This window comes from Lytechinus pictus, chromosome 12 (genome assembly GCF_037042905.1).
Source record: "Lytechinus pictus isolate F3 Inbred chromosome 12, Lp3.0, whole genome shotgun sequence".
Taxonomy (NCBI): Eukaryota; Metazoa; Echinodermata; class Echinoidea; order Temnopleuroida; family Toxopneustidae; genus Lytechinus; species Lytechinus pictus.
In genome coordinates, this window is record NC_087256.1 from 9957279 (window position 1) to 9975324 (window position 18046).

At 35.1% G+C, this 18046-nt stretch overlaps 2 protein-coding genes across 2 annotated transcripts; both read left to right on the forward strand.

The window, feature by feature from the left end:
• The first annotated feature begins 71 nt into the window (after positions 1 to 71).
• On the forward strand, positions 72 to 10293 carry LOC129272916 (clarin-2-like). Its single transcript, XM_054910000.2, has 3 exons — positions 72 to 1005; positions 7547 to 7726; positions 8369 to 10293. The coding sequence occupies exons 1-3, from the start codon at positions 708 to 710 to the stop codon at positions 8659 to 8661; spliced, it is 771 nt and encodes a 256-aa protein (XP_054765975.2). The 5' UTR covers positions 72 to 707; the 3' UTR covers positions 8662 to 10293.
• LOC129273284 (clarin-2-like) lies at positions 9149 to 17124 on the forward strand. The gene is made up of 3 exons (XM_064107863.1): positions 9149 to 9161; positions 13101 to 13280; positions 13674 to 17124. Exons 1-3 carry the CDS (start codon positions 9149 to 9151, stop codon positions 13970 to 13972), a joined length of 492 nt encoding a protein of 163 aa, XP_063963933.1. The 3' UTR covers positions 13973 to 17124.
• The last annotated feature ends 922 nt before the right edge of the window (positions 17125 to 18046 follow it).

The following is an 18046-nucleotide window of genomic DNA, read 5'->3' on the forward strand; positions in this document are numbered from 1 at the left end:
CACCCCATGCCAAAAATGGAAGAGTCTTAATTCCTTCACGGTCATAAAACCGCCACAGTCCAATAACTTTTATTGTCCAACTTTTCTGTTCACACATCTACTCTCTTTATTCGTTTACCTGCCCGTAGGCAAAGTGTGCGTTATGGATCCATCTTTGATATCAATCTTTTGTCAAGTTCTTTATCGAGAGCTGTGATCAGATTCTTAGATGAAACATTTTACATGACTTCATCATTATTCAGCATTAGAGTATGATTATCTTGAACGAGGAAGGTGCAGTGTAAAAGGATATCAAAAATCCTAAAAGAGTGCAACGTCGACCCCGATAGGCTAAAAACCCGACTCTGGCTAAAGCTGGACACACTTTCCATTTTCCGATTATGAAATTATGGTTATGTCCACATTTCCAGTGCTTTAAGTGGAACATGAGACAACCGGATCTCTAATTAGGACTAAGTATATACATTATTAATCTGACAATTTACCAGACAGAATTGATATTCTTCAATAAAGAGTTGAAACCAAGGCAGCCTGAAGTTGGAGAGATCTCGAACTTGTGGTGTCAAACTTAATTGCAAACATTTCGCGCCGGATAGCAGGTGAACTACACTTATGCGGAAATAATAATGCAGTTTAATTTTTATTGGGTCAGTTTCATTGTATACTGAAGTGGACTTTTATTTCTGTAGTAAAGATTGTAATAAAAAATGTGTCAGTCGATATTAAAGCGAAGGGCGACCCTATTTTTCTTGGTGACTTGTGGAAGCATTGCCTGCATGATCCTACTGGGGATTGCTCTTGGTACAACCAGCTGGGTGAGGGCTTATCTTACTCGTGATATCACTATCTTCAATACCTCACAACCTCTAAGGGGGTTTCTGGGTTCGAATCCCATCGAAGACGATGATCCAGGGGCGTTCAATGGCGTATCTTTCTTCGGACTCTTTTATGGATGCAAGAAATTCAATTATGGACTTGGAGGACGAAAATACAACTGCTATTCAGGTAAGTTAATTTCAATCTACTTTAATCGCTGATTTAGTTTATCAAGAGATAAACCTTATTGATTTTAACAAGTTATCACACAATCGGGCTTAGGGGTAATGATAGGCAGAATGGTGATGAAAAAAATTGTGTTTTTTATTCTGTATATTACAAGTTGGATCAATAAATTCGATCCACCTGTTAGTTCGTATATGCCTAGCTCAAAGTCTACTTTTTCTGTATACTCCTTTCGTTTATCTCGATGCATACCCACTTTGATTTTACGTCATTTCCCTTTCTTCCAAATAGAGTTTTCATGCATGTTTCTGTCAATCTAACTGTACTGATCATATTGTATGTTTTTTTACTCAATATGTGGGAAATAATTGAATTCAATTGAATCTCTCAATTTTTCGTTTCGATATTTTTATTCAATATTAAAAAAACATTACATCCTCAAAACATGCATAATTATCTGATGTACAGGCCTATAAATATATAAAACGCACTGTATATACATCAAGGGAAAAGGGGGCAATATTTATGAAAGAAAAAAAAAATCATCTCACGATTTCTTCCTATGGAAAAAATACTTCAAGTGCCATTTAAGTGTAAAAGTAACGTAAGTTTGGTCTTGTGAAATAATGTATCGGTTGTATTATCCACATTGTACATAACACTGTGTTATTATATAGGCCTAAAATATTCTCTTGAAAACACTAAGGTAGGAAAAATAATAGATGTCTAAGGTAGACATGATGATAGCCTATTTGTTAAGGTCATCAGTCACACCAAACTCATTCTATTATTAGGGTCCTTGACAGTTAAATTTGATTGATCGTTGGTCAAAAATTCTTACATTTTCTTTTCAAAATTTCTCTTGACTTGTTCCACTTGAGTTTTCGTTTCGTTTCCTCCCTTTCCAAACTGCAGCCTCCATTGTATTCTATATGGTATGTTGGCATACACACTCGTAATAATAAATGCTTTAACAATGGCGCTACTCAAGTGTCAATATAGTGGCTTGTGAAACCTTGGGATCATAATGCCCCAAAGTGAAAATAACAAAAAGTTGCCGTCGCCTTTGTATTCATGCCTCAATTGTGCTCTGGCAGCATACAGTGTGACGTCGCGGCCATCTCGAAAGAGATGAGTCTGATGTGCGAACGATAATAAACCATGGATTTCCAAACCTCCCTTACTAGAAATCGTACATGGCAGGGGTTATGGGCATGGGCACAAATTGAAATTATGCATGAAAAATTATACTTTAAATCACAAGTTAAAGTGGCCGAGAAGTAACGGGATATGGTGGATCAAATTTTTGCATCCCCGATATTAACCGTTTATTATTGTCGAAACTGCAAATCTTGATGTGTAGTCCGGTCTGTTAGCGTAAAAAACACCCTACTTGTGGACAAAGTGGACAAAAGCATGATTTTTTCTCCAGACCTTTGTTTATGTATAAGAATTAAAAATGGGGTATGCTCCAAAAAATCTGGCTGCAGGAACAGTGAAAAAATGGGTGAAAATGTCAGAATTTATGAGTTTAGATTGGTCTGATATATAGACTAGCGCTAGTGCAAAACTCAATAGCAGTGCATTATTTTGCATTGGTTTAGTTCTTGAATTCAGACCCTTTTTGAACAGATCTTCTGTTTGTCCTCACATCTCAATGCACTAAATATCTGAATGCAGATGCTAAACAAGCCGAAGGGTGGCGGTGGAGGGGGTTGAATGTTGGTGTGTGTATATACATATTTTGGTCTTGGGGTAAAGATGTGCAAGACACATTTTTTGCATGTGTTGGAAATTGTGTTGCCATGGTAACAGTGTATTATGGCAAAAATAAGGTACAAATCTTGCAATTAGAACTACTTCCTCTGTTTTCATCCGATTCTCATGAAATTTGGCACACACATTGGTCTTGAGGTGAAGATGTCTAAGACACATTTTTGTGTCTTTCAGAAATCTTGTTGCCATGGTAACAACATATCATTTGGTGAAAATTGGTAAAAAAAACCTTACAATTCAAACTGCTTCATCAGTTTTCAATCAATTCTCACGAAATTTGGCACACACATTTGTATTAAAGTGAAGATGTACAAGGCACATTTTTGTGTGTTTCAGAAATTGTGTTGCCATGGTAACAACATATCATATGTCAAAATTTAGGTAAAAACTTTGCAATTTGAACTACTTCATCATTTTTGAACCAATTCTCATGAAATTTGGCTCACACATTTGCCTTGAGGTAAAGATGTGAAAGAACCTCTTTTTGTGTGTGCATTTGTCAGAGAGTATATTGCCATGGTAACCACATATGATAGCCAGAAATGCAGGAAGACTCATCGTTGATCAAACTACTTCCCCCTTTTTTAATCAGTGCTCATAAAAATTGGAAGAAATATTCATCTTGGGGTGAAGATTCATATTAAATTCTAAACTGCATTAAAATGTTCACGCCAGAGTGTGGAGGTATTAATCACCTTCAGTAATATTTCTAGGTTTTGGGGGGCGGGATTGTTCCTTAAAATCTGACATCAAAATAGAGAAGGTTAAAGGCGGTGGCCATTAGGAACATAAACATGATAAACACTCTTAAAATATGCATCCCCTCAAGGGCATAGGCTGGGGGTACACTGTGTGAATGTGAAACCTTCCGCTGTGACAAAGGAGTTCCAACACTGGCAAGCAAAACAAAATGTGTACCCCTTCTACTTTCAACGGCTGATTTTCCAAACCTTGCCCCTCCCCATGCTCAAACCAGTCTACGCCTATGCCCATCAGGGGTCTTTGCATTTTTAAAGCGAGACATTACTCCCTTTTTTAGGGGGGGGGGGGTCTTTAGAAAATGACCTCATAAAAGTAAAAGTTAAAGGATAATGACTAGGAACTTAACCCCACCCCAAAAAAAAATAGGGGGCCGATATCTTTTTGAGCAGAAAAATGCCCCCCCCCCTTAAAAGGTAAGAAGAGTCCTTTGCACTTCAGAGTTCAGACCATTCATTTATAGTTTAATGCATTCTGCTTTGATATAAAATTGTTTCTCCTACTCAGTCTTTTATTTATATTCCATTCCTACTCTTTCTTGTTAACTTTATCACATCACTCTTGATTTTGAGCTTCACCATATCATCTTATGTTTCCTCTCTCCTTTTTTTTACTCTCTCACCAAGTACATTTTTTCTTACATATTATAAAGTGTACCTTTAATCATGCAACTAATTATAGAAATATATATATACAAAAATGTCTGCACTTGTTTTAGAAATTCAATTGCAAATCCATGACTCAATAATATACCATATCAAAAATATAAATATGTGCACAATAAATTTTTGCCTTCTATTTTCTTTCATTTATTTTTTCAGTATATTTCTGTGACAGCCCCTACTTTATACATCCTACATCTCCCATTGTAAAAAATGAATATTATGTTTCAGTAGCAAAATTGTTGGATGCAAACTCTGACTGTCATGAAAAAATGCAAAAAAATTTCCATTGGGGTAAAGACAAACTTATTCGCTGTTCATTGAGCAAATGATGACTTTTATTTCTCTACATATAATTATATTCTAGTCATATTCCTTTCAGATGGTGGTAACTGCAGGAATGGGAAAACTCAGTGATAAAACTAAAATTTTCACAGAGGATTTTCGGAAAACCACTAAATCCATTCTTTCCAGCAACAGTTATTCCATTCTGAATACTGCAACTATATGAATTTGATGCACCTTTACCAAAAAATAATATCATGACTGTCATTTCTTCAATTCTTCATTAAATATTGCTTATAATTTTATTCAGGACAGAGTGTAGCCAAAATGGAGTTTATAAGATTATGAAGAAAAACATAAATGTTATGGTATTATATTTCGGTGAAGGTGTAAGCATTCAAAATGGAATAATTGTTGCTAGATAATAATGAATTAAAATAGCAAAGAAATGTACTTAGAGAGGGAGAAAAAGAGGGGGGAGAGAGGAAACAAAACAAGAAGGTATGGTAAAGCTCAAAAGTGCAAAAAGTGATGTGAGAAAGTTAGAGTAGGAACTGAAATGAACAAAGACTGAGTAGAAGAAGATAAATAAAACGTTGATTAATTGGGCACCGGAAATGATCTTTTATCAAACCAGAATGTTTTAGGCTTTAAATTAATACGCTGAAGTGTAAAGGACCCCCCCCTTTGGGGGATTAAGTTCCTAGTTGTAATTATTTCCTTTTACTCTTTATGTGGCAATTTTCTAGAGCCCCCCGCCCCCCCAAAAAAAATGTAAGGGGTGCTTTCTTTAAGAGTGTTTAAGTTCCTAATGGTCATGGCCTTTAACCTTCTATATTTTTATGCTGTCAGTTTTTAAGGACCTCTTCCGCCCCCCCTAAAAAAAAAGAACCTATAAATATTATTGAAGGTGATTAATACCATGATTACCCTGCACTATTACAGGTATATGACGTTAAAGGAGAATCCAACCCAAATAAACACTAATAAACACTTGTTTTTTAGAGGAAAGTGAAAAATCAGACAATAGGTCAAAGTTTGAACAATATCGGACAAACCATCAGAAAGTCGTGAATATATAAAAGTTGTAAACATTGGTTATCACTATACCCATGAAGATTTCAAATTGGCAGCATATGTGATGTCAGTGATGTAAGGCAAGGACCATTCTTCCATGTACAGGAATAATTAATTGTCTTTTTTCAAAAGTTTTACTTCAAATTATATCTTTCTTACATCAGACATAAAACATTATACTATAACAGGTTTATATTACGGCCCTAATGGAATAGGGATTTAGGAGAAAACCAAAAATCCTGATAATTAATTACAAGGCCAATTGGAAAGTTGTCCTTGCGGCCTCGCCCCTTGTCATAATTTACTTACCCATTGCCAATTTGAAATCTGCATACTAGTAGCCTTAGGGATCTTAGTTTTAAAGCAGCCATAACTTTATTTTGCTTGTCCGATTTCTTTCAAACTTTCACCATTCTTATTTGTCTCCTTTTCCACACAACATTTTATGACCAAGCCTGGATTCCCCTTTAACACTGAATATGAATCTTTACCCAAAATGAATATTTGTGTCAACTTTCATGAGCACAGGCTGAAAAATGAGAAGTAGATTGATCCACAATTAATGAGTTTTCCCCGCATTTCTGGCTATATGTGGTTACCAAGGCAATGCACTCTCTGAAAAATGAAAAAAAGAGGTTCTTGCACATCTTTACATCCATATTTCATGAGAATTGGTTCAAAACTAATGAAGTAGTTCAAATTGCAAGGTTTTTACCTAAATTTTGACATGTAATATGTTGTTACCATGGCAACACAATTTCCGAAACACACAAAAAAATGTGCCTTGTACATCTTCACTTTAATACCAATGTGTGTGCCAAATTTCGTGAGAATTGATTGAAAACTGATGAAGCAGTTTGAATTGTAAGTTTTTTTACCAATTTTCACCAAATGATATGTTGTTACCATGGCAACAAGATTTCTGAAAGACACAAAAATGTGTCTTAGACATCTTCACCTCAAGACCAATGTGTGTGCCAAATTTCATGAGAATCGGATGAAAACAGAGGAAGTAGTTCTAATTGCACGATTTGTACCTTATTTTTGCCATAATACACTGTTACCATGGCAACACAATTTCCAACATATGCAAAAAATGTGTCTTGCACATCTTTACCCCTAGACCAAAATATGTATATACACACCAACATTCAACCCCCGCCACCCTTCGGCTTGTTTAGCATCTGCATTCAGATATTTAGTGCATTGAGATGTGAGGACAAACAGAAGATCTGTTCAAAAAGGGTCTGAATTCAAGAACTAAACCAATGCAAAATAATGCACTGCTATTGAGTTTTGCACTAGCGCTAGTCTATATATCAGACCAATCTAAACTCATAAATTCTGACATTTTCACCCATTTTTTCACTGTTCCTGCAGCCAGATTTTTTGGAGCATACCCCATTTTTAATTCTTATACATAAACAAAGGTCTGGAGAAAAAATCATGCTTTTGTCCACCGTGTCCACATAATTTCGCTAACAGACCAGACTAATGTGTGTGTGTTCAATTTAGCTGTGTATAATAACAATTGATGTGGCAGTTGCCGGCACTTTATAATCACTGACATTATTTTAGTGTTTTAATAGTCTGATTGATATGCATATTCTTTTCCTAACTCTCATTATAAATCCAATCATGATCAACAACAATTTAGGGACAAATACGAAAAAACCTATGCAGGGACCACGGAACAGAAGAAGGGGGGGGGGGGGCTAGTGGGTGAAATATCAGCCCTGACACTTTTTTTAGTCGGCCTAAAAGTGTACAAAAAACGTGAAAATTAGCATCCTATCGTGATTTGTTTTGCAAGTTCAACCCCACTTTAAAAAACACACGCACTACGAATCGATCATAATGTGGTGACGATCCCTTTTACATTATAATAGCAATTCCTTGCAATGTTTTTGTTCTACGAAATTTAGTTTTCTGTCTGTTTCTATCTGGGACTCCAATTATAAAACTTTACATATATTTTTTTCCAGTTTTTAGCGAACACGCTACAGTCTACAACACGAGTATGGTGATCGTTGTCATCATCTTCCTCATCCCCGCTGCCATCTTCGCTCTCATCTCAACCATCTTCGGACTCGTCAACATCTTGACCGTTCCCATAGATACCCTACATGGACCAATCGGCCTCTACATCTGGAATCTGATAGGAGGTATGTTTATTATACCCCTTTATCTCTCTCCCCAATATTTAAAGTGATTTGTTGTTGGTGGTTCATTCTCGTTTATCTCCACTCCAGAATAATATGTCTATATATGGAAGGTCGGGTAAGGGGGTGTTTTTAGACACTTGTAAAAAAAATGGTATTGGTATTGTTAAAAAATAAATAAATAAAAATAAATAAATAAAATAAATGAATGAATAAAAATGCTGGATTGGGATGGATGTAGTTCCATACGCAGAGCAAGTCGTGGGATTTCTATTATTGTGAGATTTTTGTTGTTGTGGTTGTTGCTGTTGGGGATGGGGTGGAATGAATCATTCTATCCGACCGTTGCCTTTATACCAATTTTCCCTCCCAATACGTTTGAAGGAGGCATATATTAAGGTATGAACGCATTTCGTAATAAAGTTTGGTTTCCTCTTCCCCAGCTCCCTCCAGGTCTTACCCTCCCTCACATTGGTCTTTGTCTATACCCACTATCCTTCATATCCACATCCCTCAATTTCAACAATTTCAACTAATCGATGTGGGGGTTCAGCAAATCATTAAAAGAATACAACGAATGATGTCAAGTCTTTGAAATCCTTTAACCATGTTTATGATCTTTGTTTATTTGTTTACATTCTTTAGTTTTGTGCAGTGCGATATCCATCATCGTCTATCTCGTTATCTACATCACTCAAATCCGCTTTCAAGTGCTCAACCGTACCGATCGACAACCTCCTCATAACTTCAACACGAGTCGGGTCGACTTCGGATTCTCCTTCTGGCTCGTTGTCGCAACCTTCATCATCTTCTGTGTCAACATCCTTCTCGTCTTCCTCGCCCAGCTGGTGGAGAACCCGCACCTCCTCAGCAGCAAGAAGAAGAAAATGAATGTGAGCGGGAAGGGAGGCGACATCGGACTGGGCATCATGTACTGATAACAAAAAGTGACTGAATGACTGAATTCTTCGTTGATGCAAGGCGAATATGGAGTTTTCGCTTTCCAAACGCATGACGGATTCTAGAACACAGTAAATATATTGAAAATACCCGCTCGTCAAATGGCAATGAACTGCTCGGAGACCTTTGTCGAAATTGTACACCGGGAACAGCACTTTAGTCGTATGTTTCGGAGGTGACGAAAATGGCAATTGCGTCGCTTTGTCTAGAGTCCGGGATGAAACTACTGTTTTGATTCACTAGTTTTCGACAAAGACTTCTTAGTTGTTCGTTGTCATGAAGGGAATTTGGCCATACATTTTCTATGTTCTTGAGTCGTTCTTGCATTGTAGAAATGAAATCTCCCTAATTATCATGGAGGGCGAAGTTGTGTGCCCCGACGTTGCATCAAAATGAACATTAGTGGGTTTTTAATGTCTGCATAATACAGGATAACATCGTTTCACATAATGACCAAATCCTAAGATGGAGGGAAGGGGTTGGTAATGTTTTCAGATCTATATAAACAGCAATAGATGATTGAATCCATGAATGAATAATACATACATGAATACGCATGTAAAATGGAATCAAACGGCTTATTACATTTAATTTAAATCAAGACGTTGGAGTAGGAGGGACATTTTCATTTAATATTGGACCGAAGAGAGTTTGAGATGGTTGTCTTGGAAATGATATTGAATGTGAATACGAATTAGATGACCAATTTGAAAATTAAAAATTGTAAAATAAATTTCTCAACTCACACATAAAAACATTATTGTTTATTAGTAAACATACAGGGCAAATTCTTAATTCATAATTCACGTGGAATAATAGCAAGTAATGTATTATTTTGATTATGTAAGAGACTATATTATTCCAATTAACACTTTTCTCGAATGTTGCTGCTTAGACTGAATTATATTCGACTTTGTATGGCATTTTATCTAACTTTATTTTTATTCAAGTATATAAGCACAGTACTAAATGCAATGCTTCTTAGTAAGTATTGAGATGCAAGCTAGCCTTATCATATCTTAACTTAGCCATTATATTCGTTATTATTACACATTAGCCTTAATCTTGTCCATGCTTAGATATCTAAGATAATATACAGTACAATATGAATTTTTATGATGCATTTTCTATTGCTCATGCTGCGGGGACGGTACACAGTATTACAGTAGTACTGTCTAATTTACACACAAAATGTCAGTGATAAATTTGACAAAATTACTAAAGTAAGACTGCAGCACTCGCAGTACATTTTTGTAGTTATTAGTTATTTAAGAGTAAATGTAATCGAGATTATTATTATTTTCAATTTTATGTCACAACTAACAAGTTCAATATATTCTTATCAAAATTTATCGTGATAATTTTCTCATTACACAATAAATAAATGAAGCAGAAGTAAGGATTACAGTAATAAAAAAGGTTTAATAAATCAATCTGTTTTGGTTTCAATAATTTAGATTTTTGTTAAAAAGTGGTCGTTGTTATTTAAGCAGTACGAAAACACACAAAATGATATAAATAACATATCACGTTATTAACCAATGTAGCATGTGATAGAACGTTTACTGTTGTAAAACCGTGCTGTAAATAAAATTTATACGATAATACAAGTAATATTTGTCGTTAGTGCATTATTTTGAAAAGATATAGAAGATTATGAATACGTTGAAATTAATTTGATGATACAATTTTAAAAAATGATACTATTATACATTTTTACAGCCTTGCTTGGTTGAATTGCGTTTGTTTAAAAATTTGCTCTATGTATGTCTAACAATAACACATGATGCGAAAGAAATTATCACCATTGATATAGAGTTGAGAATAATTTGAATAATATTATATAACTCAAAACTCGCAATATTGAGGGAACATTTTATTTAACAAAAAATGGTGCATGTGTGGCATGATGATGTCTATGATATAAAATTTTTAGTAACATGCGATGGTGATAAAATTGAAAGGATGAAAGAAGTTATTATATCCTTTTCCCATATTCATGCTAATTTAGTATACATAACGGATTTAACTTCAAGATGACTTCAAGTTATTTGATGTTTCAGGTTTTTATTGCCCTTTTCACTTCCTTCATTTATACCATAGGCCTATATCATCTTATCATTTTGCCTGTGGCCGTTTTACCGCTAGCCATTAATTACACACCATTCTAATCCAGACTGCTGGCTTGTACGACAATCAATATATATTACTCCCATGTATTTAGTTATTTGCCCTATCTTAAAAGGTTGTTATTTGTTCGCTCAAAGCGACTGAAAAGAGAATGAAACCCTGGGCCTGCTGAGCTGTGAAAGAAAACCTTTAGTTCATACTGATTGCAATCAATGGATGCATGAGATACGAGGCGATAGTACCGTGCTAATGACTGGTATCTAATGATACGGTCGATAAGAGAAGTTATATACCACGGACACATAAAAGAAACCCAAAGTTTGTATGAAAGTTTTTTCTCTTCATTCATTGATAACATCTGAACCCTTTCCTGGAGTTTAAGTGAACGGAGAATTTCATGTCTATTTTAAAAAAAATAGGCCTACCGTTCGTGAAATTGCAATAGTGATAATATCGAAAGCCTTGGACTTTTTTTTTTGGGGGGGGGGGGGTTGAGGGGATATAGATAGGGAAATGAATGAGTTGAAGAGAGTAGAATACGCCATAAAAACGGAAATAGTAATAAAATGGAGACATTTAAGTGACTGCCCCAAATTTTCACCAACTGTTTTTATCCATTGTATTGAATCCTTTAATATAATTTTCTACGATTTATTAAAATACCTAACCGATTCAACCCTGTTTAAAATACAATCTTCGTGCTCTGTCGTTTTAGACGGGATGGTCCTAGGATTATCCTTCCTGTGACACCACAATCTTAATCATATTATTATCTTCTTAAGAGTGCGAGACTCTTCTGCCTTGAACAAACCAGTGAGTTCTAAGTCCCTGAACAAACCATGAACAGAGGCAATGAAGTGTATCTGAATCTCCTTTTTAATATACTGTATGTAGTGTATCCGTTACGAATTTAGTTATATAGGGTTTATGAAGTCGATTCTATATAGAAAGGCCCTATACTGATGTTTTTTAAATCCAAACTTCACTTACCATTACAAACCACTGAGGTAGGGGGCCAAAAAGGTAGGGAGTCAAAGCCACATTACTGGCTTTTTTTTTTTTTTTACTGCTAAATGTTTTTTCTCTCCTCTTTTAATGAAAATACTTTGCAAGTTTGAAAAGAAAAGTAGGTATAAAATTATAAGGCAATCGTCTAGTCTTTCGGAGACTTCACATCAGCTTATAAACAGGATAAGCAGTATGTCCCGTGTAAGTGGGAGTTACATTTGTACTTTACAGAAAGTACTTGTCTGTTCGAAAAGAGTAGGGATTTTTTCCGGTGAACTTAACATTTTGTATTAACTCCATTTACTCTGTAATTCAATCCAAAGATCAAAATAATGAATAATAAAACAAGTCATCATTAACTATACAGATTAATATTCAGACACTTATACATGAAACATTGTGTGGATATTGTTAAATCTCAATCAATTAATCAATAAAAAAATCAACCAATCAATCAATCAAAGGGACAATTTATTACCAAAAGACTCTTTCGCGATTAAATCAGCGAAAATGTTAGAGAATTATAGAAAATATATCGTTAAAATTCCACAAAAGAAAGGGGACCGATTCGATGTGAGAACTGAGAAGGGGTTTGAGAAAGATATAAATAGAAGGAAGAGATAGTGGGGGGGGGGGGCGAATATGGAGGGGGTATTCCTAGCGACATTTTTTTGTATAGTGGTCGTGGTATAGGAGCGAATAACATTGCCTATCAGGCCTATCAGATTGATCATCGAATACAAAATAATATAATATAAAATCTGATAAATTGTTCTATTTGATGAAATGATTTCCAAATGGTGTCAGGAAGAAATATAGCATAACTTTCTATCATACCTGATCCACAAAAATGAAACTGAATTCAACGAGTCAATATAATTATCATACCGATGGCTTCAAGAGCACATCACATCACTCCCCAAATAAGCTCTTCGTTCTGTTCAATAATCCTTTCCTCATGCAAAAACGATGTGACGTTCAAGTCTACCAGAAAGATTAAGAAAGTTATTCGCTATCATTAAAATGTAGGAATGCTGCTCGCATATATATGACGTCACAAATCAAATAATTAAAATTCGAATAACTTTTTAATTCTTTGATGGATATTTCTCAAACCTTCGGCAATGTTTTTTTTATTTTTTCTGCTATGTTTACAATAAACTTTATGTCAGGGTGAACTTTCCCTTAATTATGACAGGTCCGTTGTCCTAACCTGCCAAGACCCATGATTATTGAATTGAATCCCCTCTTGCTTTCATCTTCCATGTCTTCCATCCAGTTTTCCAGGAGTACGATGGTGTGTTCGAAACAGACTACGTGATCGTATCCCTACTCTTCATGGTATCAACCGTGATCTTCGCTGGCGTGTCTCTGGTCTTCGAAGTCATCAATGCCAGGATGGTTCCAATAAAAACCATAAATGGACGACCAGGACTCTTCATATGGAATGGTTTTGGATGTAAGTCTCAAGTTTTTACAAAGCCCCCCCCCCCCCCGGCACAAAATTACATCTGCCTGTATTTCTTTCTCCTCTCCCCCCTTTCAACAAACCTTCCTCCATCTATCTCCGACTCCGAAATTCATCATGGAACATTGCCTGTCCAAACCATTATCTCCTCTTATTTCCTTTATTTCCACACTTCTCCATCTCTCCCGCAGCCGCACCCCCATTTCACCCCTCTTTCTTATAAAAATATCTTAAAATAACAAAACGTTTCAAGTTCAAAGACAAGGGTGGAGTCAAAAGGCAAAGGTTCATAAGATGTAATATCAGAATCACTTGAAGTTGAATTTAGGCCGCATTGCTATCAATATGTTAGGTAATACTGTACATATTTTTTGTTGTTTTCAGTACTCTCTGGCCTAATTTCGACTAGCATCTTCGCTTTCCTCTACGCCAGCGAGCTGAAATACGAATGCCTAAGCAAAGCAGACCGTGAAGACAGGTTCTCCACCCATCGTGTCATCCTGGGCTACTCATTTTGGTTTCTAGTCGTCTGCGATGTCCTCTTCCTCGTCAACCTCCTCCTCGTCTACATCACCCAGCTCATCGACGAGCCCCCAAAGTTTATCAAACGACGTCGAACAGCCGATATCACTCTCGAACCACAGAATATGGAGTTTAAAGAAATGATAGTAGTAGTGTCTTAGACAGATCATTCTGCCTCCTCCCGGGGGAGTCAGTGTTTCATAAAGGAACTTATCCGATGTTATCATTTGACAGAGTATGTTTTTGTTTTTAGGAAACAGTTACCATAGGAACTGGGCTTCTCAGCCAATCAAATTCGAGGAAAGTGGTCAGATCTAAAAGCTTGTCAGACCACAAATGTTTGATGAAACACTCCCCTGATCGATCAAATCGTCCAGTATCAAACTTTTGACATTAAGCCCCTTTCGCTTAGTATACTATTCAGAAATTGCCCACGGTGTCTGTTCCAATTCTTAACATTTTGGAGAATCTTACAGTGTTTTTTTTAACCACAATTTGAGTGTAACACAGTCAACAGGCCGACACAGTTACAACGGTTTCAATGACTGTTATAGCAAGCACCATTGTTTCTCATAATCATAGGGCACTATTACCTCAAAAACTGTTTTTTTTTTAAATCATTATTATACTCGGAAAATTTGTGCTGAATATCGTAAAGTTTATAAAAAAAAAAAAACTTTTACTTTCTCGTTATGGCGATTCTCTATATTCTTCCAGAGTCGCTCACCGATAACTTAACTCCAACTAACATCATACAAACAAGGCTCTAACACCGGACCTTACACAGGGGTACCATGTGCCTAATTAAAGGTCTGAAAATGAAATGGGAAGTTAGCAGGGCCTGAAATGAAGCAAAAACCGCGAAGACGGCACCCCAACTATAACATCCAGAGACTGTCCTGAATAAACTTGTCAAAGTTTGGGTGTTGTCATGTTTATTGGATTAATTGGTGGATCAAAGGATCATGCACGTCACTTCTACCGCTCCCGTGGCAGAACAACCTGAAAAGTGTTCATGATGCCACCTGTATTCTGATGTTAGTAGATTTCATAGTTCAATTTTCATAAGTTGAATGCTCCTAGTAGAATGTAAGATGTTAAATTCAGATAATGTATTGCATAAATATTGTACATTTCCAAAACCACTAAAAAAATTAAGAAATTGCGATTCATGTCTTTTTTATGAGGTTTATTACCATTCACACAACAATAATAAAAATATTTCTATTATGATATGAGTTGTACAAGCCTATGACTGGAATATAATGCTGTACTTGTCATACGATATAAGTCACTTGCTCTATACAATATTCATCTCAAATTTATTGGCACATCTTAAATAATACATATATACACTCAAGAACATTACATGAATACAACTTTATATCAAAAACCCCCTTTAAATTCCTGAGGTATATTTTCCACTTCTTGTAGACATTTTCTTGGTGCTCGAATATATTCATTCATCCAAAGGTATGGTTTCAAACTTTGTACTTTCACTAGTCTAGTTGCAATGTCAGGCAACTGGTTGCCAACCTCCATGTTTGCATACAGATCTTTCTGCAATATTCATTTAAATAACATGAAAATCTTTCAAATAAAGGTTAACTTTACATAAGTCAATCGTCCATAAGTAAAATATTTGCCACAGTCGAAGCAAGCTTTTTCAGTCAAGATGATTCAAAACATCTCTTACATACATCTTGTAGGTTGAATTTCTCCTAAGTTAAACAGATTTCTGTGGTCCAAACAGATTTGACCTACGCAAAGTTACCTGTACTTAGACACTGGACTGTTCATCTAGAATATATCTACATAAAGGTAGCAACATCTCATGATTTGTCATTCTGTGTCCATAATTCAATAAATACCTGAATATCTTCAATGGCAAAAATTTAAATGCTACTTTTGGTCCACCAAATGAGACCATCCATCGCACTCCTCTTTCTTATAAAGTTATCTGATGCCAATATAGAACTATTGATACATGTAAGTAGAATTTGGCTATCCCAGTTCAATTTCGATACCAGCACAAGATGGTGTATATCGCTATGTCGGGTCAGCACATAACAAAAGTATACACACCAAGCAATTAAGTTTGCCCAATTACTTAACGATATTAATATTCTATTCTTGTATAGCACATATTGTGTCAATCATCTAACATCTCTAAGCAAATCTGACTTTGTGTATTATCCCGGCTTTAGATGATTTTGTGCCAATAGCGTGCAACAAATTGAATCAGGTTTTTATTTGAAGTAGCTTTCAGATTTACTGCATTGATACATTGAAGCATGAAGCTACTAACGTAGTAGCTTGGACTAGCTCCATGATTAAAGATTAATGACAAATTGACTAGGCAAGATGAGTGAGGACAACAATTTCATACTTGAAATATGCCTATCTTGAAACAGGAAAGTCTTTCAAGCTCTCTATCCATGTGACAAGTTGCAAAAAAGAGCAGAAGAGATATTTTTTCTAGTCTGGAAAAATGACAATTGCCAGACATAACAACAAGTAAAGCACATGTCTGTAGTCAAGACTAAAAAATCATTGTAATTCGAGTTATTTCCGGTTACATTATATAATTAGATCCAAAAATTCACATTATTTTGATAGCAGAAAACTGATATAATTCAAAACAGAGTCAGTGTTTTCTATTTGACAGTATAGATTGAAATTAGTAATAGAATTCATTTTTTTTCTTTATGGATAACATACATTTACAAAGAGGATACACTTTCCTGGTATTATCTCAATCATACTAGAAGAATTCTATGAACATGGCAGTGGTATATTAAAAAACACACACACAACAGACTTGTGTGCCACTAAAGGCCATCTCTTTCTGTCTTCTAAAATCATTGGGCAAATTAACATTTTGGGTAATAAAATATTTCATTTCATTGATCTAATAAACTGACCCCTCCACATTGAAACAGCAATTGATTTAGGGAGGATTTCATCCATTGTAACATTTGCTTTATACCTTAAAACAGGCCCTCCCCATTCATTCCAAATTTTCACTACTGATACAGTACCTTATGTTCTGTTATTCTTTTGATAAAATGATTGGCTTCTGACTACTTTACTATTTTCTAAACCTTACTAAGAATAGAATTCCCCCCGAACTCAGAAATTTGAATAAGTGCTTATTTTATATCTATTTGAAAGGTAAAGGGAGATAAATTTGTCTTTGTTTAAAATACATGAAATAATTCAATTTCAAAGTCGTTCTTGGGGTCCGTAGACTTAATCCAAATATGGGAGTTTTCAATAAAATAAAAACAGAAGTTCAATTATAAAGCATACCCATTCTGTACCAAAAAGACTACACACAATGATTCCTCACATCAAAGAAACCCCCTAATTCAAACAGACCCACAATAATGATAGAAATAATTAAGATAACAAAGAATGTGTTGCACATTGCAATCTAACATGAGTGTATACAAGCCAAGGACAATGCCCGAGTTATTATTTTCAGGTTTTCATGTGCAGACCAGACAAGGGGATTTCAAACACTGCATTTGTTAAGTAAATGACCCTACAAGAGCAACCCAACATGGGTTATACTAGAGATGAGAATCTTGGGCACCTTTTGTTTCAATTAATTTTTTAAAGGCAGCACAAACCATCCCACACGATATAAGCATTCCATAAAGAGTTCATAATTGTGGCAATATGTAAAATGATAGCTGCTTATTTTGCCAGTGTGTGGACCTAACTAAAACCATACCATTACCAGTTCATTCTACTGACACATTTAAATATCAAAAATTCAATATTCTATACAATGCTTACATAAGAACATAATTTATTGCTATTTACACACCTACACATATTGCATATTCTTTTTACTCTTAAAAATATTCACAATTATATTAATCTTTTGTACAATATGATAGAGGCAGAACAAATGAGTGGAGAAATTAGAATAATGACAAACATAATTTAAATTAAAATCAATGACATAAACATAATTATCAAAACTTGAATAGTGGTTTCATAATACAGTTAAGTTTAAATTTAAAAAAATGAAAGAAATCATATCAAAACCACTCATCATGATCGATTAAGAATGCTTGGAATAATAGAATATACAATTTAAAATAAACATTGATGAGAATTCAAAATAAATCATTAATGAGAGTCCTGATCAATTTTTCTAAAGTTCTTTATCAAGAGTAAAATCAGAACCAGAGCTAATGTCATCCATGATATGAAACACAGAG

What these genes read in the sequence shown, in the direction of transcription:
- LOC129272916 (XM_054910000.2), top strand. Translation starts at nt 708, where the DNA reads ATGTGTCAGTCGATATTAAAGCGAAGGGCGACCCTATTTTTCTTGGTG. An exon ending in AAAATACAACTGCTATTCAG is followed by an intron (nt 1,006 to 7,546) that starts GTAAGTTAATTT and finishes ATTTTTTTCCAG; the next exon opens with TTTTTAGCGAACACGCTACA. An exon ending in CATCTGGAATCTGATAGGAG is followed by an intron (nt 7,727 to 8,368) that starts GTATGTTTATTA and finishes TACATTCTTTAG; the next exon opens with TTTTGTGCAGTGCGATATCC.
- LOC129273284 (XM_064107863.1), top strand. An exon ending in CATATGGAATGGTTTTGGAT is followed by an intron (nt 13,281 to 13,673) that starts GTAAGTCTCAAG and finishes TGTTGTTTTCAG; the next exon opens with TACTCTCTGGCCTAATTTCG.